Here is a 26,881-nt window from a genome sequence, read left to right as displayed (position 1 = left end):
TTTTGTAGAGACAAGGTTTTGCCATGTTGCCCAGGCTGGTCATGAACTCCTAGGCTCAAGTGATGCACCCTCTTCAGCCTCCCAAAGTGCCAGGCATGTTACTTTGGACCCTCCCTCACATTCCTCTCAATAAACTAGCTGTACTCACCAAAAAGGACTACTTATGTTCCTGAATAGTTGCCTGGGAGGGGCTGTTCAACTTCCTATCAAAATGGTATATGGGAACGTACTACATGAGTAACTCTCTTCCAGCTTTTTGTTGTGTGGCTACGAACTATTGTACCTGTCTGCAATAAACACAAGGATTTCCATGTCCCTTGTATTTCCAACTGCCCTCTTGGCCTAAAATGGACACAGTGTACAATCATAGTTTAGAGGTGGCTAATCAGGACTGGAAAGAAATATGAAAAACACAAAGCACGTAATTTGAAGAGAAACCAGAGTTTCAATTTCTCAGAGAATGTGAACAAAGGAAAACATGCCCTGCTTGAGAATAAATATAAAGTTCTTGCCATTGAAATGCTGGGTAGAATATGTAGTTGAACTGTAAAGTACAGACACTTTTACTCTACCCATCTGAAAATAAGTACAATCCATTCATTGTACAGCATAAAAAAGTGCTTGATACTTAAATACTTTGAATGAATGAATTTTTTTCAGTGAGGAAACACATCTAAATAACCCTTACATCTCTCTCCTTTGTAGAATATAAAGGTAAGAGTGATACTAAATATTTAACAGTTTTTACAGTATGAGCGCTGTGAAGACCTGAACGGGCAAATGTCACTTAGCGAGGATCTTTCTTATGAACCCGCTGGTGGATGTGAAGGTTGGAGCTCTGGCTGAAGCCCTTCCCACACTTGCTGCACTCATAGGGCTTCTCTCCAGTATGTACTCTCTGGTGGATGAGGAGTTTGGAACTCTGGCTAAATCCCTTCCCACACTTGCCACAGTGATAGGGCTTCTCCCCAGTGTGGACTCTGAGATGGATGCGAAGATCCGAGCTCTGGCTGAAACCCTTCCCACACTCATAGCATTGGTAAGGCTTCTCTCCCGTGTGGATGCACCGGTGAATGTGAAGGTTCGAGCTCTGACTGAAGCCCTTCCCACACTCGCCACACTTGTAGGGCCTCTCTCCTGTGTGTACTCGCTGGTGGATGTGCAGGTTTGAGCGTTGACTGAAGCTCATACCGCACTCCCCACACTCATAGGGCTTTTCTCCAGTGTGGACTCGCTGGTGGATATGTAGTTTGGAGCTCTGACTAAAGCCCTTCCCACACTTGTCACATTTATAAGGTTTCTCGCCTGTATGGACAGCATGATGGATGAGCAGACTTGAGCTCCTGGTGAAGCCCTTCCCACACTTGTCACACTTATAAGGCTTCTCATCTGTGTGGACTGCCTGATGGATAAGCAGACTCGAGCTCCTTGTGAAGCCCTTCCCACACTGTTCACATTTGTAGGGTTTGTCTTCTGTGTGGTCTCTCTGATGAAGTAGTAGTTCTGAGCTTTGACTGAAGTTCTTACCACACTGACCACATTCATATTGTTTCTCTGCAGTGTGGATTTTCTCATATGGATGACCATCTGGGCTGGTGTTAAGTATTTTCCCACAGTTATTATGGTCACAGGGTTTCTCCTCTGTATGAGCTCTCTGCTGACTACAACTGATCACCTGTGATTTCCATCCATAAATGTCTCTGCCGTTACAGTTAATGGGATCCAAAGATTCTTTTAACTGGCCATTCTGGCAAGTTGCCTCACCATTTAACAATGGCGAGGCCAGTTCTTTTCCATCAGACACCATTTTAACTTGAAGGTTCTCTGAAAAACTTTCTCCCTTTATCACTTTTCTCTCAGTGCTTTCTTCCGTTACAAAGAGATGTTTGCTTTCCTGATGATTCTGAGGCTCATTCTTACAGAACTTCACTGAAGAGTATTGTGTGTCTATTTGGCTTGGGACTTTCAAAGGCAAATATGTTTCACTTTCACTGTTTTTGAAATAATCACTTTGAAGAGTCATCACACTGTCCCTGTTTCTGGAAATACGAGAAGATGCTTCTCCCCACTGTTGACAAAGGGAAAGGTCTAGTTCAGGCTCCCCATCCACTTCCCCTTGATGATTCACGATACAATCCTGACTTCCGGTAATTGTACTGGCCATGCCTTCCAAAATTAGACAGGAGGAAAGCTCATGTAACAGATCCTGAAGTGCTTTCTGCTGAAGATTCTCCACAGAATTTTCATTCAAGTCTCCTAGGGAACAGAGAGAATTCAGTGGTAAGAACAAAGGGTAGACTTCAAGATTTCTGAGTGAGAGTGCCTAAGGCCTGAAGGCTTAGTAACTACGAAAAAGTTCAGCTTGTCCTTATAGTCATGTCCTTTGGGTTAATGTCGGGTGCATTTGTATCTGGGTACAAGACAGAAATTTTCTCTTGGCTTTTAAGCATAGCCAAGGAAAGTCTTCCCTAACTAATCCTATAGAAGACTATAAGTCCTATATCCTTGCTAACAGTAACATTTCATCTCATCTCACTTCATTTTTTTTTTTGTTTTTTTTTGAGACAGAGTCTTGCTCCACTGCCCAGGCTAGAGTGCAACGGTGTGATCTGGTCTCACTGCAACCTCCACCTCCTAGGTTCAAGCAATTTTCCCACCTCAGTCTCCCAAGTAACTGGGATTATAGGCCCACGCCACCATGCCCAGCTAATTTTTGTATTTTTAGTAGAGATGCGGTTTTACCATGTTGACCAGGCTGGTCTCAAACTCCTGGCCTCAAGTGATACATCCGCGTCAGCCTCCCAAAGTGCTGGGATTACAGGCATGAGTCACTACACCCGGCCTACTTTCCTTTAAGTAAATTTGCATTTCATTGGTATTCTGCTTTCATAGGTATGGGGGACACAAGGAAGAAAATATAAATCCTTTTGCTTAACAAGCTAAAGCTTCCTGGGAAGACAAATATACCAAATAATGATAATACTAAGTGAGTGGTGTAGATGAATGTATAGTACAATACAGTGCAAGAGATGTATGCATAACCAGCTAGGAAAGTACAGAAGAGGAACACTCAACTCAGACCCCGGTGTTTAGGAAGGTTTCTGGGAGAAAATGACAAGAAATAAAGAAAAAAAAAAAAGAAGTGAAACGTGGAGAGAAAATATGACATGTTAAAGAAAACTATAAGTGGCTTCTTACGAAGGAGATAAAAACGGTAAGAGTGGTGAAGAATGTGCCACGGAGGGGAAGTAAGGAGCCAGAGCAAAGGGCTTAGTGTCTCATAATAAGGACCTTAGGGCTAAACCCTGCACGGATTGAAAGCTATTAAAGGATTTAAATTCAGAGTGAAATAATTGACTTTGTGACCTATAAACACCACTGGAAAGTAAGACTTTAGGTAGCAAGATGGCTGCCATAGCAAATCATAAGAAAAACAGTAAGGATGATAGTTGTGGAGAGAATGGGAGAAATTCATTCTAGATCATGTGATGATAAATTAAACCTCGAAGAGAAAGGAGGCCCCAAGCCTGTTCCTTGGGATTGCTGCCTGAGTGAATGGGTACCGTGGTACTCTGTAATCAGAGAGGAAATGCAAGAGGAAGAGGCTGAAGTAGGGAAGGGTGCAGAAACTCAAATCTGCCTTGCATAATCTGTGGTGTTAGTGGAACATTCTTGCAGTACTGGTCAGTAAGCAGTGAGATATATATAGGTCTGGAAGTCCTGTGAGAGAACTGTGCTAGGAATACAGAGTTTAGACTTACTGGTATATTAAAAAACCAAAACCAAAACAAAACCCTCCCCCAGACTTACTACAACAGTTAGAGTGAATAGCCTAATATTACACTGAAACGACAAGAAATCCATAATAGTCTTGGGAAAACAGAAAGGTCGACATCATCAGAATAAAAACATCGAGGAACTCGTAAATGATAAAGAGCAGATGGATTAGGAGTGATGGAGAAACTAGGGGAAAAATGTACAGCTCAAATTATATATAACAGAAGGCTTCCTCATGGGTAAAACATCTTAAGAAATCATAGAAATTCAATTACCAAACTCAGAATCAATTATTACAAAGTAAGGGAGCACTGACCCCATTTTCCTGGAGTCTATGTCTCAGAAAATAATAAACAGTGATAAAGACATTTCTTAATTCAACTTAGGCATTCCTAACGTGCTGTGCTAGTTTTTGCTGTTAGCAGCACTCTCCCAGCCCACCCTCTTCCTCTTAGAAATAGAAATATTGGATGGCTAGCAGCAGTGGCCTCATATAAAGCCTCAAGAATAAAATAAATGATCTGCCAAAGAAAGACTGCTAATAATGTTAACTGAACTGAACAGAGAAGCAGAGGTTGAGGTAATGCTGAACCTACACAATGACCGATGGATTGAGGAACAAAAAAGAAGCAACTGACAACATAAGTGCCCAGGATAAAACTTCAAGCTAATCTTTTTAATGGGAGTTCTGACAAGGAAGATAGCCCAGGGCTGGAAATGAAGAAGCAGAGCATGCCCCCACTAACTCAGTGGCAAAAGAGGTGGCCTTAAAAAATGGCCTACACCACTGTGCAGGGGAGTACAGGGAAGAGGAGGCCCACCTGAGGCTCAGCCCTAGCCCTTAGACCATCCGTGGGGGGAGTTTACTACCTGGGTAGTCCCCTTGCCCACACATCCAGCTACAAAACAATTCAAATTTTTTATTTTTCCCAAAATAAAACCTCACTTAGCTCTGCCAACTGTCAAAAAAAAAAAAAAAAAAAAAAAAAAAAAAAGGCCTACAACATCTACCATCTGGATTCTTATTACCTCCCTCCCTAGCCCAATCAGCAGAAGCGTCCCCTAAAGTAGAACACACATACATGCCAAAGTGGGTCAAGCATGGGTTGAGGACACACTCCAATATCATACTGAGAACACAAGAATTTTGAAAAAATATATAAGGAGACAAACAGAATTTAAAAGGTACATAATTAAAATCCCAGAAAAACTGGAGTGGATATCATATTTAAACACAATCTAATAATAAAATATAAACATATTGCTATGAAAATAATAATTCTAAATAAAATGACTGAAGATGATGATAGGTTATGTAACTTGTTTCCTAGATATGTGTCAGGCTGTTTTAGTCAAAGGCCTGCAATTTAGATGAGTTAAATAGTAAAATGAACATATGGCTAAGATGGAAGATTGAGGAATTCTCCAAGAATGCATATGAAAAGACAGACAGATAGAAAGATAAAAGTAAAAGCCCATCTCCAAGGAGTTGCATGAGGACAGTGAAGATCGAACACATGGAGAAAAAATGATCAAAGAAATAACAACAAAAAAATGTTTCCTAGAATGCAAGATTCAGGGCCCAATAAATGCTAAAAAATGGTATGTAAAAACACCCCGAACTAAACATACCCTTTTAAAACCTCAGGACTTCAAGGAAAAAACAAACAAACAACAACAACAACAACAACAAAAACAAAATGCTAAAAGCTTCCAAACAGAAAAGCCAGGTTATGTGCAAATAAGTGAGAATTATATTGACACTGAACAACTAATTGGCAATATTGCAAATCTTCAATATCTTCAAATTTTGGGTTAAAAGTCATTGTGAAATTATAATTTTTAACCAGCCAATTAACCATTTCAAAGAGAGGAAAAAATAGACACTCTTTCAAACATGAAAAGATTCAATTACTAAAACAATCACTCAGGAATATACTATAGGAAAATTTTTTAAAATTTAAGAAAAAGGATACATGCTACAAGAAATAACAGTAAGCCAAGAAGTCAATAAAATACATAATTAGGCCAAGCGTGGTGGTTCATGTCTGTAATCCCAGCATTTTGGGAGGCTGAGGCGAGGTGATTGCTTGAGCTCAGGAGTTCAAGACCAGTGTGTGCAGCATGGCAAAACCCTCTCTCTACAAAATACAAAACAAAACAAAAACCCTCAAACCCCAAAACCATAGTTGAAAAATAAAAGAAAAAATAAACAAAACTCTACAATAACAGTATGGAGTCAAAACCCTCCAAATAAAATATATTTTTAAAAGGCAAGTATTAGCTTCAGAGGAAAAATAAAAAAATAAAAAAGGAACTATAATCATATTGTACTACTTGACTCTATAGTGAACAACTAATTACAAAGTCAAAGCAATGTAAGCATTCATCACTGACATGACTCTAACAAATTCTTGGGAGGCTAGGCATTTGAGGAGGTAATATGAAAAAGCTACATCCTCATCTATAATATGGGGAAGTCAATAGAAATTACAAAATATTGATCAATGGAGAAATAACAGTATATCACAATACACTAAATTTAAATGATACTGAGGTACCATTTTCCACCTGTTAAACTAGCACAAACCCGAAGTCTGAAGACACACATTACTTGTGAGTGTAAACTGATATGAAGGACATTTTGACAATTATCAATCAATGTCATAAATATATGCACTCAACATTCCAACTTAGAGCTTTACTCTTCAGATTTCCAGGCATAATTTGTGAAATGACATTTACATGAGACTACTCACTTTTTAAGGGCCAATGACCAGAACCTGGATAGACAAGAGCTACAGACATGAAAGAAACTTTTCATTGTGCACCTTTTATATTTATTTTTTAATCATGTGAATGCATTTATTGTTCATTTAGAAGAGTAACTATGTATAAACATATCGTCTGGAGTAGGAAGACAAACCCAATATGGAACAGCTAGAAAGATGAAAACTGAGTGCCTTTGGAAGCCACATTATGGCTGATGGAGCAGCAGAGTCAGGAAACAGGAACGTTTTCACTATGAGCTGCCCATACAACTTGTTTTACCCAGGTGAATGTATCACTTTGTCTGCACATTTCAAAAGTAATGGCAAAAATGAAAAAGAAAAATGACAAAAGAAGAACAGGGCAGTTTGTAGCAGTTAAATCATGAAATGGGGTGAAATGATTAAATGGATTTGAAAGGATATTGCTTCAACAGCCATATCATACAGTACTTGGAAGTAGGCTAGTGGTTATAGAAATTGTAGGTGTGTGAAAATGAATGGGGGAGGAATTTTATGAAAGGTGCATTTTAATGAAAGTGTGATGTTAGCTTTTAAAAAAATGTTTAAAATAATATGAAGAATGAGGCCAGGCACGGTGGCTCATGCCTGTAATCCCAGCACTTTGGGAGGCTGAGGTGGGTGGATTACCTGAGGTCAGGAGTTTGAGATCAGCCTGGTCAATATGGTGAAACCGTCTCTTCTAAATATACAAAAAATAGCAGGACGCGATAGCGGGCACCTGTAGTCCCAGCTACTCAGGATGCTGAGTCAGGAGAATCACTTGAACCTGGGAGGTGGAGCTTACAGTGAGCCGAGATTGTGCCACTGCACTCTAGCCTGGGTGACAGAGTGAGACTTCGTCTAAAAGAGGAAGAAGAAAAAAAATACTATGGAGAATGAGTGTACAACATTAGGAGAAAATACTGACATGAGAAAAGGGGTCCTTTTATAGGGAGTTAACATGGCAGAAAAAAACTCTAACACATACTGCATAAAACAGCAAATTAAAAATACGCACAGTGTAATCTCATAAAATTTTAATGCATATACTTGTACATACATAAATATAGAGTTCATAGAAAGTGATTTGATTTCACATTATACTGTGTTGTTTGAGTTTTTGAGACTTTTATGTCTTACTTGCAAAAAAGAACAATGTTCAACAAGTTTGTTCCATTTTATGTCAATAAAAATGAAAACCTAGAGCAGAGCTTGAAATTGGAAGCCCATCTCCTATTTCACTTTTGTCTACGTGTAAATCACTCTCCACAGAGCAGTCACAGTGATACTGGGTCAATCAGAGCATACCATTCCCTGATCCAATGGCTGCCCACTCAAAATAAATCTACTTTTTTTTTTTTTTTTTTTGAGATGGGGTCACACAGTGTCTCCTAGGCTGGAATGCACTGGTGCTATCTCAGCTCACTGCAACCCCCACCTCCTGGGCTCAAGCGATTCTCCCACCTCAGCCTCCCAAGTAGCTGGGATTACAGGCATGTGCCACCATGCCTGGCTAATTTTTGTCATAAATCCACTTTTACCAGTGCCTTCAACGCCATAACTGAGCCAGGCCGTGTCCACCACCTCTTCTCAGTCCTTCTTAGATGCACCCTGTGGTCTACCACACTCCTCCTTCCAGGTCTTTGGGTGTCCTCTTGCGTGGTTCTCTTTGCCTGGATGTTCTTCCCCTCCCTAGTCACCTGTTTAAACTATTGATCCCTTAGCTCCCAGTTTAATGTCACTTCAGAGGCTCTCCCTAAGACACATACACAACCCGCATTCCATCACATGCCTTCATTCTCTCAGAGCATTGTTCCATTCTTCATAGGACTTACCAACTGTATAGTAATACTTCAAAGAATGACATCATAAATGATGTTTAAAGGAGACAAGTGTACTTGCAACATCTAACTTGAGCTTGAAAAATGATGGCAACAATCTGACTAATTTTTACCCTATTTTAAGCATTAAACAGACTCATTTTAGGGCAACATCTGTGGGATCTAGGAGTGTTAATAAACTTAAAATAAGTTAAAGGTAAAAAAGAATTGGTGGGAGATTTTAGATACTGAGGACGAGAAGAGAGAAACTGTTTTTTTTTTTTTTTTGAGACAGGGTCCCACTCTGTTGCCCAGGCTGCAGCCTGGAGATCTTTGCTTGCTGCAGCCTGGAGATTTTTGCTCACTGAAGCCTCAACCTCCCTGGCTTAGGTGATCCTCCCACCTTGGCCTCCCAAGTAGCTGGGACTACAGGCACATGCCACCAGGCCCGGCTAACTTTTTATATTTTTTGTAGAGGGGGTTTTGTCATGTTACCCGGGCTGGTCTTCAGCTCCTGGGTTCAAGTGATCCTCCTGCCTCTGCCTCCCAAAGTGCTGGGATTACAGGCATGAGCCACCATGCCTGGCCCAAGAGAAACTGAATACAGTCATGGCCCATTTCTAAACTAGGAGGCTGGAACAACTTTAATACTGACAAAAGTGGGAATACAAGAAGGGAACTTAAAAAGGAAAATAATTTTAGGCTTATCAAAATAGAAAGGAGAGTTGAACAGCATTAAATATGTAACAGTTCCTCCTATAAGTGGACATACCATGCATTCTCAGGGACAATAATGTCTCCAAGGGGTGAGAATTGGTTCATAGGGGGCACAACAAATCTTTTTATTTTATTTTTTTTTGAGATGGAGTCTCACTCCGTCACCCAGGCTGGAGGGCAGTGGCACGATCTTGGCTCACTGCAACCTCCACCTCCCGGGTTTAAGCAATTCTCCTACCTCAGCCTCCTGAGTAGCTGGGATTACAGGCACCCACCACCATGCCTGGCTAATTTTTATAATTTTAGTAGAGACGGGGTTTTGCCATGTTGGCCAGGCTGGTCTTGAACTCCTGACCTCAGGTGATCTGCCCGCCTTGGCCTCCCAAAGTGCTGGGATTATAGGCATAAGCCACCACGGCTGGCCAAACAAATCTTACATATTATGCTGGTTTGGGACTCACAAAACAATCCTACCTGACAAAACCTTATTCCTTCATACTTAATTTCTCTAAAGGAGAAATCTGTCTCCTTTTGGCAGGGAGAGAGTAATGATAAATAAAAAGGCCGAGAAACACTGATGATGTAGTGACTTAAAACCAAAGAGCCCTTTGAGATTTCAAGTTAGAAAAAAGATAGAAGCCAGGTGATCAAGACCAGCCTGGCTAACATGGTGAAACCCCATCTCTACTAAAAATAGAAAAAATTAGCCAGGCATGGTGGTGGGCGCCTGTAGTCCCAGCTACTCAGGAGTCTGAGGCAGGAGAATTGCTTGAACCCGGGAGGCGGAGGTTGCAGTGAGCCAAGATCACGCCACTGCACTCCAGCCTGGGGGACAGAAAGAGACTCCATCTCAAAAAAAAAGAAAAAAGAAAGAAGCCAGAGAATCTGCAGAGAAAAGGACTACGAGAGAAGCTGGAGGAAAGAGAAAAACTATGATTTCATGCATGACAAAGAATTTCAAGAGAAGATCAACACTATAGAAACCATCAGTAAAATTGATAATGGTAAATATGCTGAAAGAAACATTATAAAAGGAACAAACTCTGAAAGAGACAAAAGTTCAGTAGTGGGCAATTTTGGTACAAGAACAGAGCACAGGCACTGGGTTTATATAAAGAATGTGGAAAGGCCTGGTTCACTACCTGGAGGTAACGACTTTGCCCTGTAGCATTCTCTTTACTCCCCAGGATTAGCTGAAAATAGAAACTGAAAGGCCACAGTTACTGAGGGAAGAGAACCAGGGCCCCACTGTGGACTGAGGGAGGAAAAAACCCTGAAAGCTAACATGATGGCACATTTTTTTTTTACAGACAGGGTCTAACGGTCACCAGGGCAGGAGTGCAGTAGTGTCATCTTGGCTCACTACAACTCTGCCTTCCCAGCTCAAGGGGTCCTCCCACCTCAGCCTCCTGAGTAGCTGGGATTACAGGTAACTGCCATCACATCCGGCTAATTTTTGCATGTTTTGCAGAGACAGGGTTTCGCTGTGTTGCCCAGGCTGGTCTCAAACTCATGAGCTCAAGCCATCTGCCTGCCTCAGCCTCCCAAGGTGCTGGGATTACAGGCATGAGCCACTGTGCCCAGTCACTTTTCGGTGTTTTTTGTAGAATGGCTGCTTTTGGCTATAAAATGGCAATTTCACATGGTTCAACCTAGTAGGTATACATTCATCTCCCCATCTAATTAAAATTCTTTACCAATCTATTTTTTAATGGCTACATACTTTTCTGTGATCCATGATAATTTGGCTGACCAATCCCCTGTGATACATTTAGGGGGTAAATATTTTTTTCACTATTTTAAATAATTCTATAATGAGTATTTTGTTCACAATTTTTGGTTAAAATTACTATTGCCTTAGAATAGATATCTAAAAAATGAATTACTGCATTTGGAAATGTTTAAGGCTCCTTGATTCAGGCAGTCAAAAAGTGTTTTGGCTGGCTGGGTGTGGTGGCTCATGCCTGTAAGCCCAGCCACTCCGGAGGCTGAGGCAGGAGAATCACTTGAACTTGGGAGGTGGAGGTTGCAGTGAGCCGAGATCATGCCACTGCACTCCAGCCTCCAGCCTGGGCGAAAGAGGTTGACTCCTGCTCAAAAAAACTAAAAAAGTGTTTTATTTATTTGTAGGGTATGAGAGTGTCTCACCACGAGTTTTGATTAATTTTGGGAGGGGAGAGGGATGAATTCCTGAATGTGTAAGAAAAGAAATAATGGAAACGATATTGCAAGGCAGGGGAGGACATTCAATGAAAAATAAAGTCCAAGCAAAGATGGCACAAGACCAATGTGGGGGAAATGTGGGGAAAGGCAAGAGTACAGAGAAGCAAGTGACCATTACTGGGAAAGACCACAACCTCCTGCAGAGGTAGAAGGGAAGTAAGTGAATAGATCAGGTAAAACAGTGGCACATAGGAAACATCCCAGAAGTCCCTGCTTTCGACACAGACTGCAAGATATCAGATAACTCCTGGAACACTGAAAAAGGGACTCCTCTGTTGTGGATTAGCCTGGCTTATAACTTGCCATGATGCCTGGTGCTCTTTGGGGTTCACTTGCTATTATATAATGATCTTTATCTTGTTCCATCTGAGAGATCACATTTCAGAAACTCACAGGGATTGGGTGATTGTGCAGAAAGCAAAATCAGTCCCACCTCTGGCTTATAAAGGATGGAACAGGTATGATTTTTGAGACAACCCAGTAAAACTACTATTCTCCAATTCTTACCAAGTTCTTTAGCTGCTTAGAATAGTCAGAAAACATCCTTTTGTGTCAAAAAGGAAGTGGGAAACAAAGATGCCAATGGGCAGGTGTCCAAGTTCACATGTCCTTACCCACCAAGACCAAGTTCCTGTAGTTCCCAGCATTACAGCTCTGCACAGCTTCCTGGGAGCAGAGTCCAGGCGGCCTCACTTCTCCTCCGTGAAGGCCACAGAGGCATTCTTGAATGTAACTGGTTCCTAAAACATTAAGCACATTCCTCCTCAACAAACAACCATCTGCACAAATGCCCTGGAACGGGGGTGAAGTCAGTAGCACTGGAAAAGGTAAGAAAGGTATAGAAGAAGTTTGCAGCTCAGGGGATCTAAGTGAGCTAAGTCAAGTTTTGTTGGAAAATCTTTCCTTTCTCACTTAATTGGCTACTTCCATCCAAATCATTTCCTTCCTGCCCACAACATGTCTACGCTCAAGTCCTCAGCTACTGAATCTTTCCGTGTCACTGTCTTCTTGTGTCATTGCTGAATTGTCATCTTCACCCCATTCCCACCATTATCCTGACAACCTTAACTCTCGCAGGAACAATTGACCCAACACTCTGACCTCACATTTCTTAATCTCCACAGTGCCAGTGATCTCAGCCACATTTCATCAAACTGTAATAACCATAATTGGGACTAGTCCACTACCTGGACTCCTCTACTCTTAAAATATTAATCTCTCTAATTTTAAAAACTTTAAAAATCACTTCCTATGCTTTCTGTTCTTCCGCTTATAAACTAAGTAGTTGAACATTACTGGGAAAATAAAATAGCACATATACACACAGCCATAAAACACTCTCCTGAGGGATCCCTTGACTTAAAATACCATTTACTGCCAAATATTTATTTCCAGCCCTTACCTCTTACCTCACCTCCAGACTCCTTTTAACATCTACACTGGGACGTCTAAAGGTGCTTAAAACTTAATAGGCCCTGGCTGGGCACAGTGGCTCATGCCTGTAATCCCAGCATTTGGGGAGGCTGAGGTGGGTGGATCACTTGAGGTCAGGAGTTTGAGACCAGCCTGGCCAACATGGTGAAACCTTGTCTCTAATGAAAATACAAAAATTAGCCAGGCGTGGTGGTGCATGCCTGTAGTCCCAGCTACTTAGGAGGCTGAGGTGGAAGGATCTCTTGAACCCGGGAAGCAGAGGTTGCAGTGAGTCAAACAAACAAACAAAAAACAAACCAAAAAACTGAACAGGCCCTAACAAAACTCCTGCTCCAGCAATATCCATCAGCATCTGCTCTTCCCCAGTCGTCCCCATTTTAGTAAACAGCCACACGAACCACTCAATTGCTCAAACCAAATCCAAGAAGTCATTTCATTCTCATCCTCACATCTCACCCATCACCTAGCTCCTTTACCTCTAAAGCATACCGGCATGCACTCAGCTCCCCTGCCCTGCACTGTCACCTCTCTAGGCCTAGGCAGCACTTGCTCTCACCCACACCAACCTCCTTCTTGGTCTGACTCTACTCTTGCTCCCCCAAACATGAGTTTTCCACATGGCAGCCAAGGTGATCTTTTAAAACAAAAACAAGGCCAAGCGTGAAACCCTCCAAAGGCTTTTCAGTGGCCATGAAGTAAAATTCAGACTCTTCATCCTGGCCCGTGAGGCTCTCCTGTTACCTCCCCAACCTAGGCCTCTCTTATGATCATATTCAGCACCAGTGACCCAGCAGGCCCTTGAACCGCATCACTCATTGTAGCTTTTGTGCTAGCTGCCCTCTCCATTCCTCATCATTCAGCTCTCAGTCCAACCATTGCCTCTTCAGAAAGCATGTCACTGACCATCTAATCCACTGGCGCACCCTATATCTATCATTTTCCTAGTTTAATTAAATTAATTTCTTATGACTTATGCCTTACCTTATTTTCTTATTTATTCACTTGCTTTCTTATTTACTGTCTCTCCCTGCTGAGATTTAAGTTCCCCAAGAACAGAGAGGCTGCCTCATTTGTTCATGACTGCATCCCCAAGACCTTAAGCAGGGCCTGGCACATAAAGGGAGTCCAAATATTTTTTCAGTCAATGTCAGCAAATCTGGTTCCCTTCAGGGCTCTGTCTGATGAAGCAATGCTTCTTAAACTACCTGTGGTGAAGTTTTTTGTTTTTGTTTTTCAAGCTCTCAATTTCAGTACTTGTATCTACACCGTGCATGGGCTGGCACCACTCTCTAAGGCACAATTTCAAAAGTAAAGTGATAGAATACATAAAAAGTCATAAAGGCTGTCTCATAAATTTGATCAGCTAAGCCAGCTTTGGCCTGAGGCTAAAGAGGCACCACTTACTCCTTCCTTGGGCCTGCCCTGCAGGGGTGACATGACTTATCCGACTCGTCACCAGTGGGGAAGGATGAGGGTAAAGATGAAGGTAAGGATGGGTGCTGTCTCCCAAGCTTTCTGTTCAAGGTCACTGGTCTCCACTCTGAGGAAGAGGGCTGGAAAAGGAGCCTCAAGCCCTGGAGTAAAGGTGGGACAAACAACCAGAAGCAAAGATTGCTGCCTTCATGTTCCACCACCACATCCTTTAGCAAGGCATGACCCACGGCATACTAAAAGCAAGTGGGCTGGCTGCTCTTCCCAACCAGACCTCTTCAGACCAGAGGAAAAAAAAAATGTCTTTCTGTTTAAGGCTAATCTCTTCCTGTGCATTCTAGATCAAATCCTTTCTTCTATCTTTAGAGATGCAAGCCCACCAATGATGTTTTCTCTCCCTTATTTTTTATCTGTCTTCCATCCAGTCATCTGGATTGTCTAATCCTCCTTTTCTACCTCAACAATATTCAAACCATGTCAGATCCTGTCAATTCTGCCTCCTACATTTCCCTCCAATGTGTTACCTCTTTTCCATTTCCACTGCCAGTCTTAGTAAGACGCTTATTTTTTTTTTTTCCTTACCTAGGCTACAATAACTCCTTACCAATTCTTCGTAGTAAAATTTTTGTCATCTTTCAGTCCCTAGGTTAGACAATCAGGGCTATTAATTTTTTAAGGTCCTGAAGATAAAATGGCAGGCGGGATTCCATTCTGAGAAGGGAAAGGATATGTTGGTGGACTATTAACTTTGTGGTAGGTAAAAAAAAAATGACAGGAGTAGACCAAATGAGAGGAATCATTGTGACAAGGGAAGGGAGAAAAAGGAAATAGTGCTCCTAAGCAAGACAAAGCTGGGACTGAAACACTGAATAATCAACAGTCTTCCCAGGTATCAGTGGCACTAAGGAGTCACTCCAAGGCTGTGCTCCTGCTTACAGAGGAGAGAGCAGACTCGATATTCTAAAGGCCAACCAAAGAGGAAGGTCACAAGATCAATCATTTCCTGTTTCTATCAGACAAATGTCAACCTCCTTACAACTACATACATGCCATCACGTGGCCTTCCACTTCTTTCCAGAGCCCCTCTCTGCTGTATCTAACTTTACTTTGAAGTGGAAAAGCAGGAAGAGGCACACTAGATTACCTGGAGTCATTCAACACATCATACTTGAGTCTAGCACAGTCCTTTCTATCATAAGCCCTAACTTATTGAGTTCTCCCATCCATTTTGGAGCTTTCAGTCTTAGGACAATAGCCTCTTTCTGAAGCATGAGGATGAGTTAGAATTCTTCTCCTCTGAGATCTCACAGCATCTTTCACATCCCTCTACTATAGCTATTAAGTCTGTCTCCCAAGTTGGCTGTAAGATTCTGAAGGATAGGTGCCACACTCAACTCATCTTTGTTGTCTGACGCAGAGTCTCACTCTGTTGCCCAAGCTGGAGTGCAGTGGCAAGATCTCAGCTCACCACAACCCCCACCTCCTGGGTTCAAGAGATTCTCCTGCCTCAGCCTCCTGAGTAGCTGGGATTACAGGCATCAACATGACCAGCTAATTTTTTGTATTTTTAGTAGAGATGAGGTTTCACTATGTTGGCCAGGCTGGTCTCAAACTCCTGACCTCAGGTGATCCTCCCCACTCAGCCTCCCAAAGTACTGGGATTACAGGTGTGAGCCACCACGCCTGGCTTCAACTCATCTTTAAATCCCCAGCAGCTACCACAATTGACTTGGAATCTGAAAGATAAATATAAATTCATATTCAATTTAAATGAATAAATAACACAACTAAAAGAAAACTTAAAGACAGTCAAGCCTAAGACCCTCAGTTTACAGATGAAAAAACCAAAGTTCATAAGGGTGAAGTGATTTACCCAATGTCACAGAGGAAGGGCAGGGTTAACTAACACTCCCGCCTTTCAGCAGACCTAAGGACAATGTGTGGTACATAGAAAACACACAGTGATTGGAATTAAGTCCTTTCTTTAAATTAAAAAAGTTGTTGTGTAACACACACCAGAATCTCTAAACTAGCAATCCCCAGTTGCAGCAGCAGTGAATAATTAACCATTAGGGAGCAGGCAGAAGTGAAGGAAGGAAAATGTATTGATTCTACTCAGGTTAGTCTCCCTTCAAGTCCTCAATTACTTTTCAGGGCACAGAGAAGCCATGCTCTCAGTACCTCAAGACAGCTTACTGTCCTCTAAACAGATTTTTCTAAGAGCTCGTGTGTGAGGGCTGTATTTGCCAAGCAAAAAGATGGCCTTTGCTGGTAGTGTTAAAAAACATTTTTTTTTCCTTAAAACGCAGTCTGATATTTTATTCAAACAATTTCCGGTGTGATGCCCTGTTTAGTTAATGGAGAAAGAACAGCCTGAAGTTAGAAAACACGGGGTTTATTTCTGGCCTGCTGCTCTCTGCAACAAAGGACAAGGCACTTTCCTTCGGCTCTCTCAGAGTTAGCCGAGTTAGAGCTCTCCACCAGAAAATGCCAGGACAGGGCAAAGAGGGGGCCGACCATCTCAAACACCGTGGGATTCTAAGTGGAGGCTGACCATCTCGAATACCCTGGGAGCCTAAGGGTTAATTTTGAGGTAACCTCCTACAGATGGTTTTACAGAGACAAATGAGAACTCTCTTTTAAAAAGTATGACTTGGTAATTTAAAATTTATTGGGACAGTTAAATATGTAGACATGCTAGTGAAAGAGAACAAATCAACCTGAGTATAAAGGATGAATAACTCATTTTACCTACCCTAGAGACACTTATGTCAAGTGTATAGACAGTATTTCACAATAAACCTTTGGATGTACAAAGATCAAAAGAATAAAAAAGGAGTGAAACTCTCCTTTCACTAGGTCTGGAAGAGAGAAGCTTAGTTCTTAAAAAAACACCAGAGACTTCTGATGCATAGCCTGGTTGAGAAGCATTTCTAGAGTGATTTTGTAACCACTGTGCTGCCATTTAACGAATTTCCTCGTTTTTGACTCTTTCATAGTTAACAAATTATCACTATTAATATGCATATTTTTTGTGTACAGGTAATATAATATGCTAATCAAAATGGTAAGCTCCTTGAAGAAAAGCACCGTGGTTTATCATTCTGTTTTGCTGAGACCACTTAGCACTGGGATGAGTATGGAATAGCTTGGAATGACTTTCAATGTGAGTGAAATGTCTGGCAGGAAAAGGTAGGCTTCCAGATGCTCCGCAGGAGGGCACAGCCCACTGCTCTGAGGAGTGGAATAAATTCTTGGGTAGGATGGGCCAGTGAAAACTATCTGTGCAGACCCTGGTGACATCATCTGCTAGCTACATGTCCTTAGTATCTTAATGTCCCTATATCCATAGCTATAAAATACCGTACTGGGGGCCTGACAATAAAGAAAACAACACATGGCACAGGGACATTTCAGAGAGATGGCATTTTAGGAGAAATGGAGCGCCAACTCACCCGGACCTTGGTCATTTCTTACTCCCAGTGGGGATGGATTCCTGGAAAGGCAGAGTTAGGGAAAGAGAAAAAGCTATGAAAATCAAGTCCAGCAAGACTGCAGGGAAAAAGTTACCCAGCTCCTGCCTCTGACGCTTCTTCAGTCAACCCTTCCACTAGCACTCCCTCCATGAGGTGAGAGGTGACGCATTTTCTGTCACCATCTTCATCTCTCTCCACAGGGCTTTCGATTAAACAAGCCAAGTCTTCCCCCCAAAAAACCAAGAAGCTAAGTAAATTCCGCAGCCGCCGGCAGCTCTAAGCCGTGCCCATTTCCTCAGACTTTGCCGATCTCTGTCCCAAAGTTCTAGTTAAGAGGAGGAGATCTCGGGTTATATGACCGCTTCTCGGGATGGGTTTCGGTTGCCCAAGACGCCTTCCCCGACCTCATTCTCAGGAGCCTGGCTCGTTCCTGCGGTGCGGGGGCTCAGATGCAAGCTCTTTTCAGCGAAGGCAGTGCTGCGGACAGAAACCTCAGTCTCTTACAGGAGCCCCCCTCCGTCGCCTAACGTCCACCGAAAACCCCCTGCAATCACGCCGGTCACAGGCGAGGAAAAGGCCGGCGTGGCCAACCACGAAGCCCCCAGCCGGCCCAGGCCAGAGCTCGGCCAGGCGGGAGGAGGGGCCATCGGAGGCTCGGCCGCTCAGCTGCACGGCCCGACAGCCTTCGCTGTGGCCGCAGCCAGGCTCCCTGGGTGCAGCAGTTTGGAAATGCGGCGCCGGGACACACGTGCCGCTGCGGGCCGCGCCTCCGCTGGTCGCGTGCCCTACCATCGCCGCCCTCCCGGCTTCCGCGGCTCGCCGGCCCAGCGCCTTCGCCGCGGCACACCCATTTCCTGACCCCTGAACGCCTCTACCAGCGGCCGGGGAAGCCCGGCCAGTCTCACCTCCCACGTGGAACCCCACACCTGCAGGGGCCGCATTCCGGATGCTGCCGGCTCGCGCGCCTAGAGCCCCGAAATACAAGTCCCAGCAAGCCGCGGGCGAGCCACGCCCACTTCCGGCGCGGGCCGCGGAGCTCTGAGCTCTGCGGAGCGGGATTCTTGGCCGGGGGTGGGGGCCGGCGGGGTGACCATCTTTGAGTCAGCGATGCGTGTATTCAAGTCCTCGTCCTCGTTTTTTATTACAAACTCATAAGAATTATTTTGGGAATACCTATTAAGGTGTTTTTCATTTGTTAAAATACTATTGGGGGAAAAGGACGTAAATACCCATAATTTCATCTTTACCTTTCAAAACATTCTGAAGTGAATATTTGCTATTCGGCATCTTCCATCTCACCTCTGAAGGTCATCCATTTAACAGATATTATTTGAGAGCCAGCTGTGTACCAGGAGCTGTTCAAGATGCTTGCACAAAAGTCACTGCCCTATTCTAGTGGGGGAAACAAGCAATCCATAAATACAGTGAATATATGGCGTCGTGTGTGTCATGAGGTGGTACGGAAAGCATAGAGCTGGGCGGGGGGTTGCGGGGTGTGAGTGTGTAGGGCTGGGGGTGTACTTTGCAATTTTAGATAGGAGATCTTGGAACAAACACAGGAGGTGAAGGAATTAGACAAGTGGCTCCCAGCAGTCAGAACTGTCCTAAACGCACACAAGGGTTGTTTATGCCAGGATTTTACATTTCTTTCACTTCTCACCGAGTGACACAGAGCTACCCCTTTGGTCTTTTCCCAATTCCTTTCTTTCAGATTTATTTTGGAGAGAAAAGAGATGTTGCCTGGACCTCTCTTCTATATCCTCCCCCTTCCTTGGTGTATTAGTTTCCAATTGCTGTCACAACAACTTACCACAAACTTAGTAGTATAACAAACATGTATTCTCTTAAACTTCTGGAGGTGCCAAGTCTGAAATCAGTTTTACTGGGCTAACGTCAGTGTCGGTGTGGCTAGTTCCTCCTGGAGGTTCTAGATGAGAATATTTCTTTGCCTTTTCCGGCTCCCAGGGACTGTTTGCATTCCTTGGCTTATGGCCCGCTCCTTTATCTTCAAAGAGCATGACTGCAATCTCTGCCTTCATCATCACATCACATGCTGGGGCACTGACTCCTCGTGGGGCCTTCTAATAACGACTGCTGTGATTACATCAGGCCCAGCTGACTAATCTTGGGATAATCTCTCAACGTTAAGATCCTTAATTTAATCACATTTCAAAAAATCCCTCTTGCCATAGAAATTAACATCCACAGATTCTGGGGGTTAGGACATGGACATATTTGGGGGACTATTATTTTCGGACTTCGATGCTTGGAGAGGCCCATGTCCCCTTCAGTCTCCTCTTCAGAGATGCTCTCTTACCTTTTGCCTGGGGAACACAAAATGTCTCCCTTGGACCTTACTCCTCTCCTCAATGGAAAACCACAGAGCTTTTCCCTATTTAGATTCTACCACCCTTGCCCTGACCTTCACTTCCTCATGTGCACACTCCCCTCCTCGTGCAATATAAGAGGCCATGCGCCATGGTTATGGCCAGTCCTGTGTATGTGCGGTTACCCTTAACTCTCTTGCCCCAGTCTTTCTTGGTTTTATTCTCTTGATAGAAACCCAAATCTGCTTGAATCCAGTTCCTGGCCTGCACCTGCATGGCAGAGATTGTTTGAGAAAACCACTTGGCTGGGATGATTGGTCTCATTTTCAGTTTATAGCCATTAAGTTCAAGTGAGCCCTTCATGCTGCCTGGCTATCCTTCTACATTTCTTAGTCCATTCATTCTCCTAAATGACTGTTTCACAGCTTCTACTTTCTTTTCATTATTTATTTATTTTTTTGAGCCAGGCTGGAGTTCAGTAGCGCGATCTTGGCTCACTGCAATCTCTGTTTCTTGGGCACAAGCGACCCCCCCACCTCAGCCTCCTAAGTAGCTGGTACTATAGTCTTGCACCACCACGCCCAGCTAATTTTTGTGGGTTTTTTTTGTTTTTTTTTTTTAAGAGATGAGGTTTCACCATGTTGTCCAGGCTGGTCTCTACCTCCTGAGATCAAGTGATCCGCCCACCTCAGCCTCCCAAAGTGCTGGGATTACAGGCTGAGCCACCATGCCTGGCCTTCTACTCTCTTTTCAAGCCTCCAACAACTCCTCCCGTCTCACTGAGTGCTGATGACTTTGCTTTTTGTTACTGAGTAAAGAGAACCTTTGTACCGCCTCACAGGCATGTCTGCCCTCCTTTCTGCATTATAATCTGTATGCTCTACTTTTCTTTCTGAGTGACTGGCCCTAGTTCCTATATGAGAAAATTCTTTTGCACCCTGGATGTTAACTGCCTTCTCGTGAATGAGGGCCTTCTCTCTCTTCTGTATTTCAAGATTTTCATTCTGTACTGAATTATCAGCATACTAATGAATACACTATAATATTGTCCATAAAATAAATAAAACCCCTTACCTTGCACCCTATTTCTCTCCAGCCACTACCTTATTTCTCTGCTTTGCTTTACAGCAAAACTCCTAAAAAAATTGTCCCTAAGGGATGTTTCCAATTTCTTTTCTCCCATATTCTCTCTTTTTTTACATGCAAAACCCAACATTTAATTTCTTAACTTAATTTAAAAAATTGATATATAATAGATGCACGTATTTTGGGGGTACATATGATAATTTGATTAATATTATGTGTAAAGATCAAAGCAGGGAAATTGGGATATCTATCACTATAGTATTTATCTTTTCTGTATGCCAGAAATATTGAAAAGATTCTCTTCTGGCTATTGGAAACATACAGTAGGTTAATGTTAACCATAGCTAACCTACTGGTCTATTGAACACCAGGTCTTATTTTTTCTATCTAACTGTGTATTATACCTTGATATGGTTTGTCTCTGTTTCCCCATTCAAATCTCATCTCGAATTGTAATCCTCACGTGTTGAGGGAGGGACCTGTAATTCCCACAAGTGGAGGGAGGGAGGTGATTGGATCAACAGGGGCAGTTTCCCCCATGGTGTTCTCATGATAGCGAGCGAGTCCTCACAAGATCTGATGGTTTTGTAAGTGTTTGGAAGTTCCTCCTTTGTTCTTCTCTCTCCTGCCACCTTGTGAAGAAGGTGACTGCTCCTTCTTCCAACATGATTGTAAGTTTCCTGAGGCCTCCCCAGCCATGTGGAAGTGTGAGTCAATTAAACTTCTTTTCTTCATAAATTACCCAGTCTCAGGCTTTTTTTTTTTTTCATAGCAGTGTGGAAAAAAAAAAAAAAAAACTAATACATACCCCTTAACCAACCTCTATTCAGACCCCCACCTCTACTCTTACTGAACTCTGGTTACCACCAATCTACTCGCTATCTTCATGAAATCCACTTCTTTTTTTTTTTTTTTTTTTTTTTTAGTTCCCACATATGAGTGAGAATATGCAATATTTGTCTTTTTGTGCTTGACTTATTTACTTAACATCATGGCCTCTAGTTCCATCCATATTCCTGCAACTGACAGGATTTCATTATTTTTTTATGACTGAATAATATTCTGTTATGTACATACACCACATTTCTTTGTCCATTCATCCATTGATGGCCACTTAGGTTGATTCCATATTTTGGATATTGTAAATATTGTTGCAGTAAACATGGGAGTGCAGATAGCTCTTCAGTATATTGATTCCCTTTCTTTTGGATATATACCCAGTAGTGGAATTGCTGAATCATATGATAGTTCTGTTTTTAGTTTTCTGAGGAGCTTCCATACTGTTCTCCATAGTGGTTGTACTAATTTACATTCTCATCAACAGTGTACAAGGATTCCCCTTTCTCCAAATTCTCACCAGCATCTGTTATTCCCTGTTTTTAGATAAAAGTCATTTTAACTGTGGTGAGATGATAGCTCATCGTGCTTTTGATTTGCATTTTTCTCATGATCAGTGATGTTTAGCATTCGTTTATATACCTGTTAGCAATTGTATGTCTTCTTTTGAGAAATGTCTATTCGGATCTCTTTTGTCCATTTTTAAACTGGATTATTTGTGTTTTTACATAGAGTTGTTGGAGGTCCTCGTATATTCTTGTTATTAGTCCCTTGTCAGGTGGATAGGTTGTGGTATTTTCTCCTATTCTGTGGGTTGTCTGTTCACTTTGTTGGTTGTTTCCTTTGCTGTGCAGAAGCTTTTTAGTTTGATGTAATTCCATTTGTCTGTTTTTGCCTTTGTTGCCTATGCTTTTGAGGTCTTACACAAAAAAATTTTTGCCCAGACCAGTGTCCTGGAGTGTTTCCTCAATGTTTTCTTCTAGTAGATTCATAGTTTCAGGATTTAGATTTAAGTCTTTAATCCATTTTTATTTGATTTTTGTTTATGGTGAGAGATAGGGGTCTAGTTTCATTCTTCTGCATATGGTTACCCAGTTTCCCAGCATCATTTATTGAAAAGACTGTCCCTTTCTCCAACGTATGTTCTTGGTTCCTTTGTTGAAAATAAGTTGGCTGTAAGTACATGGATTTGTATCTGGGTTCTCTATTCCGTTCCATTTGACTGTCTGTTTTATGCCAGTACCATACTGATTTGGTTACTATAGCTTCGTACTGTATTTTGAAATCAGGTATTATGCTATCTTCAGCTTTGTTCTTTTTGCTCAGGATTGCATTGGCTATTTGGGGTCTTTTGTGGTTCCATGTGAATTTTAGGATTTTTTTTCCTATTTCTGTGAAGAATTTTTTTTGTGTGAAGAATGTTATTGGTATTTTGATAGGAATTGCATTGAATGTATAAATTGCTTTGAGTAGTATTGTCATTTTTTTTTTTTTTGAGACAGAGTCTCGCTTTGTTGCCCAAGCTGGAGTGCAGTGGTGTGATCTCAGCTCACTGCAACTTCTGCCTCCTGGGTTCAAGTGATTCTCCTGCCTCAGCCTCCTGAGTAGCAGGGGCTAGAGGTGCCTGCTGCCACACCTGGCTAATTTTTTGTATTTTAGTAGAGACCGGATTTCACCCTGTTGCCTAGGCTGGTCTCGAACTCCTGAGCTCAGATAATCCTCCTGCCTCAGCCTCCCAAAGTACTAAGATTACAGGCATGAGCAACTGCTCCTGGCCAATAGTATTGTGTTTTTAGCAATACCAATTCTTCCAGTCCATGAGCATGGACTATCTTTCCATATTTTGGTGTCCTCTTCAATTTTTTTCATCAGTGTATTATAGTTTTCCTTGTATAGATCTTTTACTTCTATGGTTAAATTGGTTCCTACGTATTTTATATTCTTTGTAGCTATTGTAAATGGGGAAAATTGTAAATCAAAAAATGCGTTTTGATTTCTTTTTCATATTGTTTGCTGTTGATGTATATAAATGCTACTGATTTTTGTATGTTGATTTTGTATCCTGGAACTTTACGGAATTTGTCAGTTCAGGGAATTTTTTGGTATAGTTTTTAGGATTTTCCAAATGTAAGATCACATTGTCTGCCAGCAAGTCTAACTTGACTTCTTCCTTTCTAGTTCGGATGCCCTTTATTTTTTTCTGTCACCTAATTGCTCTGGCCAGGACTTCCAGAATTATACTGAATAAAAGTAGTGAAAGTGGGGATCTTTGTCTGGCTCCAGATCTTAGAGAAAGGATTTTCAATTTTTCCCCATCAAGTATGATGTTGGCTTTGGGTTTGTCTAATATATGGCTTGTATTATTTTGAGGTATGGAATACACCCAGTTTGTTAAGCATTTTTATCATAAAGGGATGTTAAATTTTATTGAATGCTTTCTCAGAATCTATTGAAATTATATGGCTTTTGTTCTTGGTTCTGTAAATGCAATGTATCACATTAATGTATCGTGTAAATCAATAAATGTTTATTAATGTATCACATAAGTCAATAAATGTTTAATATTTCTCGATTTATATATGTTGAACCATCCTTGCATTTCTGGGATGAATCCCACTTGAACATGGTGAATGATCTTTTTAATCTGTTGTTGAATTCAGTTTGCTAGTATTTTGTTGAGGATTTTTGCATCTACATTCATCAGTGATACTAGCTTCTCATTTTCTTTTTTTGTTGTGTCTGGTTTGATATCAGGGTAATGCCAGCCTCATAGAATGAATTTGGAAGTATTTCCTCCTTTTCATTGTTTTGAAGAGTTTGAGTAGAATTGGTATTAGTTCTTCTTTAAATGTTTGGTAGAATTCAGCAGTGAAGCCACCTGGAGTTTTCTTTGATGGGAGACTTTATTACAGCTTAGAGCTCATTACTTGTTATGGGCTTGTTGATGTTTTCTTTTCTTCATGGTTCAGTCTTGGCAGGTTCTATGTGTCCAATTTATCCATTTCTTCTAGGTTTTCCAATTTGTTGTTGTATAGTTGTTGATGGTCTCTAATGTTTCTTTGTATTTCTGTGGTCTCAGTTATGTCTCCTTTTGTTGTTTCTGATTTTATGTATTTGGGTCTTCTCTCTTTTTTCCTTAGTCTAGCTAAAGGTTTGTCAATTTTATCTTTTCAAAAAACTACTTGTTTTGTTGATATTCTCTCTCTATATATATTTTTACCTCAACTTCATTTATTTCTGCTCTGATCCTTATTGTTTCCTCCCTTCTAATTTTGGATTAAGTGTGTTCTCGCTTTTCTAGTTCGTTGGGGCACATTGTTAGATTTTTTATTTGAAGTCTGTCTACTCTTTCTTTCTTGGTTTTGTTTTTGAGACAGAGTCTTGCTCTGTCACCCAGGTTGGAGTGCAGTGGTGCAATTATGGCTCTCTGCAGCCTCGACTTCCCAGGCTCAAGCGATCTTCCCACCTCAGCCTCCCGAGTAGCGACTACAGGTATGTGCCACTACAACAGCTAATTTTAAAAATTTTTGTAGAGATGAGGTCTCACTGTGTTGTCCAGACTGCTATCGAACTCTTGGCCTCAAGCAGACTTCCCACTTCGGCCTCCCAAAGTGCCAGGATTACAGGCATGAGTCACTGTGCCTGGCCTGTCTTTCTGCTTTTTTGGTGAAGGTGTTTATTGCGAAAATCTTCCCTCTTAGTACTGCTTTTTCTGTGTTCAATAGATTTTGGTATGTTGTATTTCCCTGTTCATTTATCCAAGAAATTTTAAAAATTTCTTCCTAATTTCTTCATTGACCCTTTGGTCACTCAGGAGCATGTTGCATAGTTTCCATGTGTTTGTGAAGTTTCTGATGTTTCTTTTCGTCTTGATTTCTAATTTTATTCCATTGTAGCTAGAAAAGATACCTAATATGATTTCCACTGTTTTTTTTTTTTTTTTTTTTTTTTTTTTTTTTTTTTGAGACAGGGTCTTGCTTTGTTGCCCAGGCTGGAGTGCAGTAGCACAATGATGGCTCACTGCAGCCTTGACCTCCTGGGCTTACATGATCCTCCCCCCTCAACAACCTGAGTAGCTAGGACTACAGGTACATGCCACCACGCCCAGCTAATTTTAAAATTTTTTGTAGAGATGGAGTTTCACTTTGTTGCCAGGCTTGTCTCAAACTCCTGGCCTCAAGTGATCCTCCTGCCTCAGTCTCCCAAAATGCTGGGATTACAGGTGTAAACCACCATGCCTGGCCCGATTTCTACTTTTTAAAATTTACTCAGGCTGGGCACAGTGGCCATGCCTATAATCCTAGCACAGAGGCCAAGGCGTGTGGACCACTTGAGGTCAGGAGTTCGAGACCAGCCTGGCCAACATGGTGAAACCCTGTCTCTTCTAAAAATACAAAAATTAGCTGGGTATGGTGGCAGGAACCTGTAATCCCAGCTACTCAGGAGGCTGAGGCAGGAGAATTGCTTGAACCTGGGAGATGGAGGCTGCAGTGAGCCGACATCAGGCTACTGCACTCTGGCCTGGGTGACACAGCGAGACTCTGTCTCAAAAAAAAAAAAAGTTATTGAGACTTGTTTTGTGGCCTAAGGTGTGCTCTATTATGGAGAATGTTTCAAGTGCTGATGAAAATAATGTGTGTTATGCAGCATTTGGGTAAATGTTATGTAGGTGTTACTTAGGTCTATTAAGTATAGTGTGCAGTTTAATTGTGATGTTACTCTATTGATTTTTTTGTCTGTATGATTTGTCCATTACTGAGACAGTTCCCTACTATTATTGTATTGCACTCCTTCTCTCCCTTCAGACCTATTAATGCTTGCTTTTTAAACTTGGGACCATCCTGTGTTGCATGCGTATTTATAATTATTATATCCACCTGCTGAATTGATCCCTTTATCATTATATAGTGACCCCTTTTGTGTCTTTCTACAGTCTTATTTTGTATTCTATTTGATCTAAGTATAATGATTCCTGCCCTCTT

At 41.9% G+C, this 26,881-nt stretch overlaps 1 protein-coding gene across 8 annotated transcripts; it reads right to left on the bottom strand.

Annotated features, from left to right (window-relative positions):
• Positions 1-425: 425 nt before the first annotated feature.
• On the bottom strand, positions 426-18,632 carry ZNF239 (zinc finger protein 239). 8 transcript variants are annotated; one of them, XM_050804304.1, is made up of 5 exons: positions 18,555-18,624; positions 17,629-17,669; positions 11,923-15,909; positions 7,197-7,409; positions 426-2,256 (listed from the first exon to the last, which is right to left on the bottom strand). In XM_050804304.1, the coding sequence occupies exon 5, from the start codon at positions 2,162-2,164 to the stop codon at positions 788-790; it is 1,377 nt and encodes a 458-aa protein (XP_050660261.1). In that variant the 5' UTR covers positions 2,165-2,256; positions 7,197-7,409; positions 11,923-15,909; positions 17,629-17,669; positions 18,555-18,624; the 3' UTR covers positions 426-787. The 8 variants fall into 8 exon arrangements, with proteins under 8 accessions (XP_050660261.1, XP_050660260.1, XP_050660258.1 ...); XM_050804303.1 differs by having other exon boundaries at positions 11,927-15,909; XM_050804301.1 differs by lacking the exon at positions 7,197-7,409 and having other exon boundaries at positions 11,923-12,048; positions 15,569-15,909.
• Positions 18,633-26,881: the final 8,249 nt, after the last annotated feature.

This window comes from Macaca thibetana, chromosome 9, assembly GCF_024542745.1.
Source record: "Macaca thibetana thibetana isolate TM-01 chromosome 9, ASM2454274v1, whole genome shotgun sequence".
NCBI classification, from domain to species: domain Eukaryota; kingdom Metazoa; phylum Chordata; class Mammalia; order Primates; family Cercopithecidae; genus Macaca; species Macaca thibetana.
This window is presented reverse-complemented; position numbering and strand designations above follow the sequence as displayed.

Bases quoted from the DNA above. Each gene is read 5' to 3' on its own strand.
- ZNF239 (XM_050804300.1), bottom strand. The intron at 12,049-17,628 runs GTGAGTTGGCGC...TTAATGTTTTAG, and splicing joins AAGAAATGACCAAGGTCCGG to GAACCAGTTACATTCAAGAA. The intron at 2,257-11,922 runs GTAAGGACATGT...TCTGTTCCCTAG, and splicing joins CAGGAACTTGGTCTTGGTGG to GAGACTTGAATGAAAATTCT.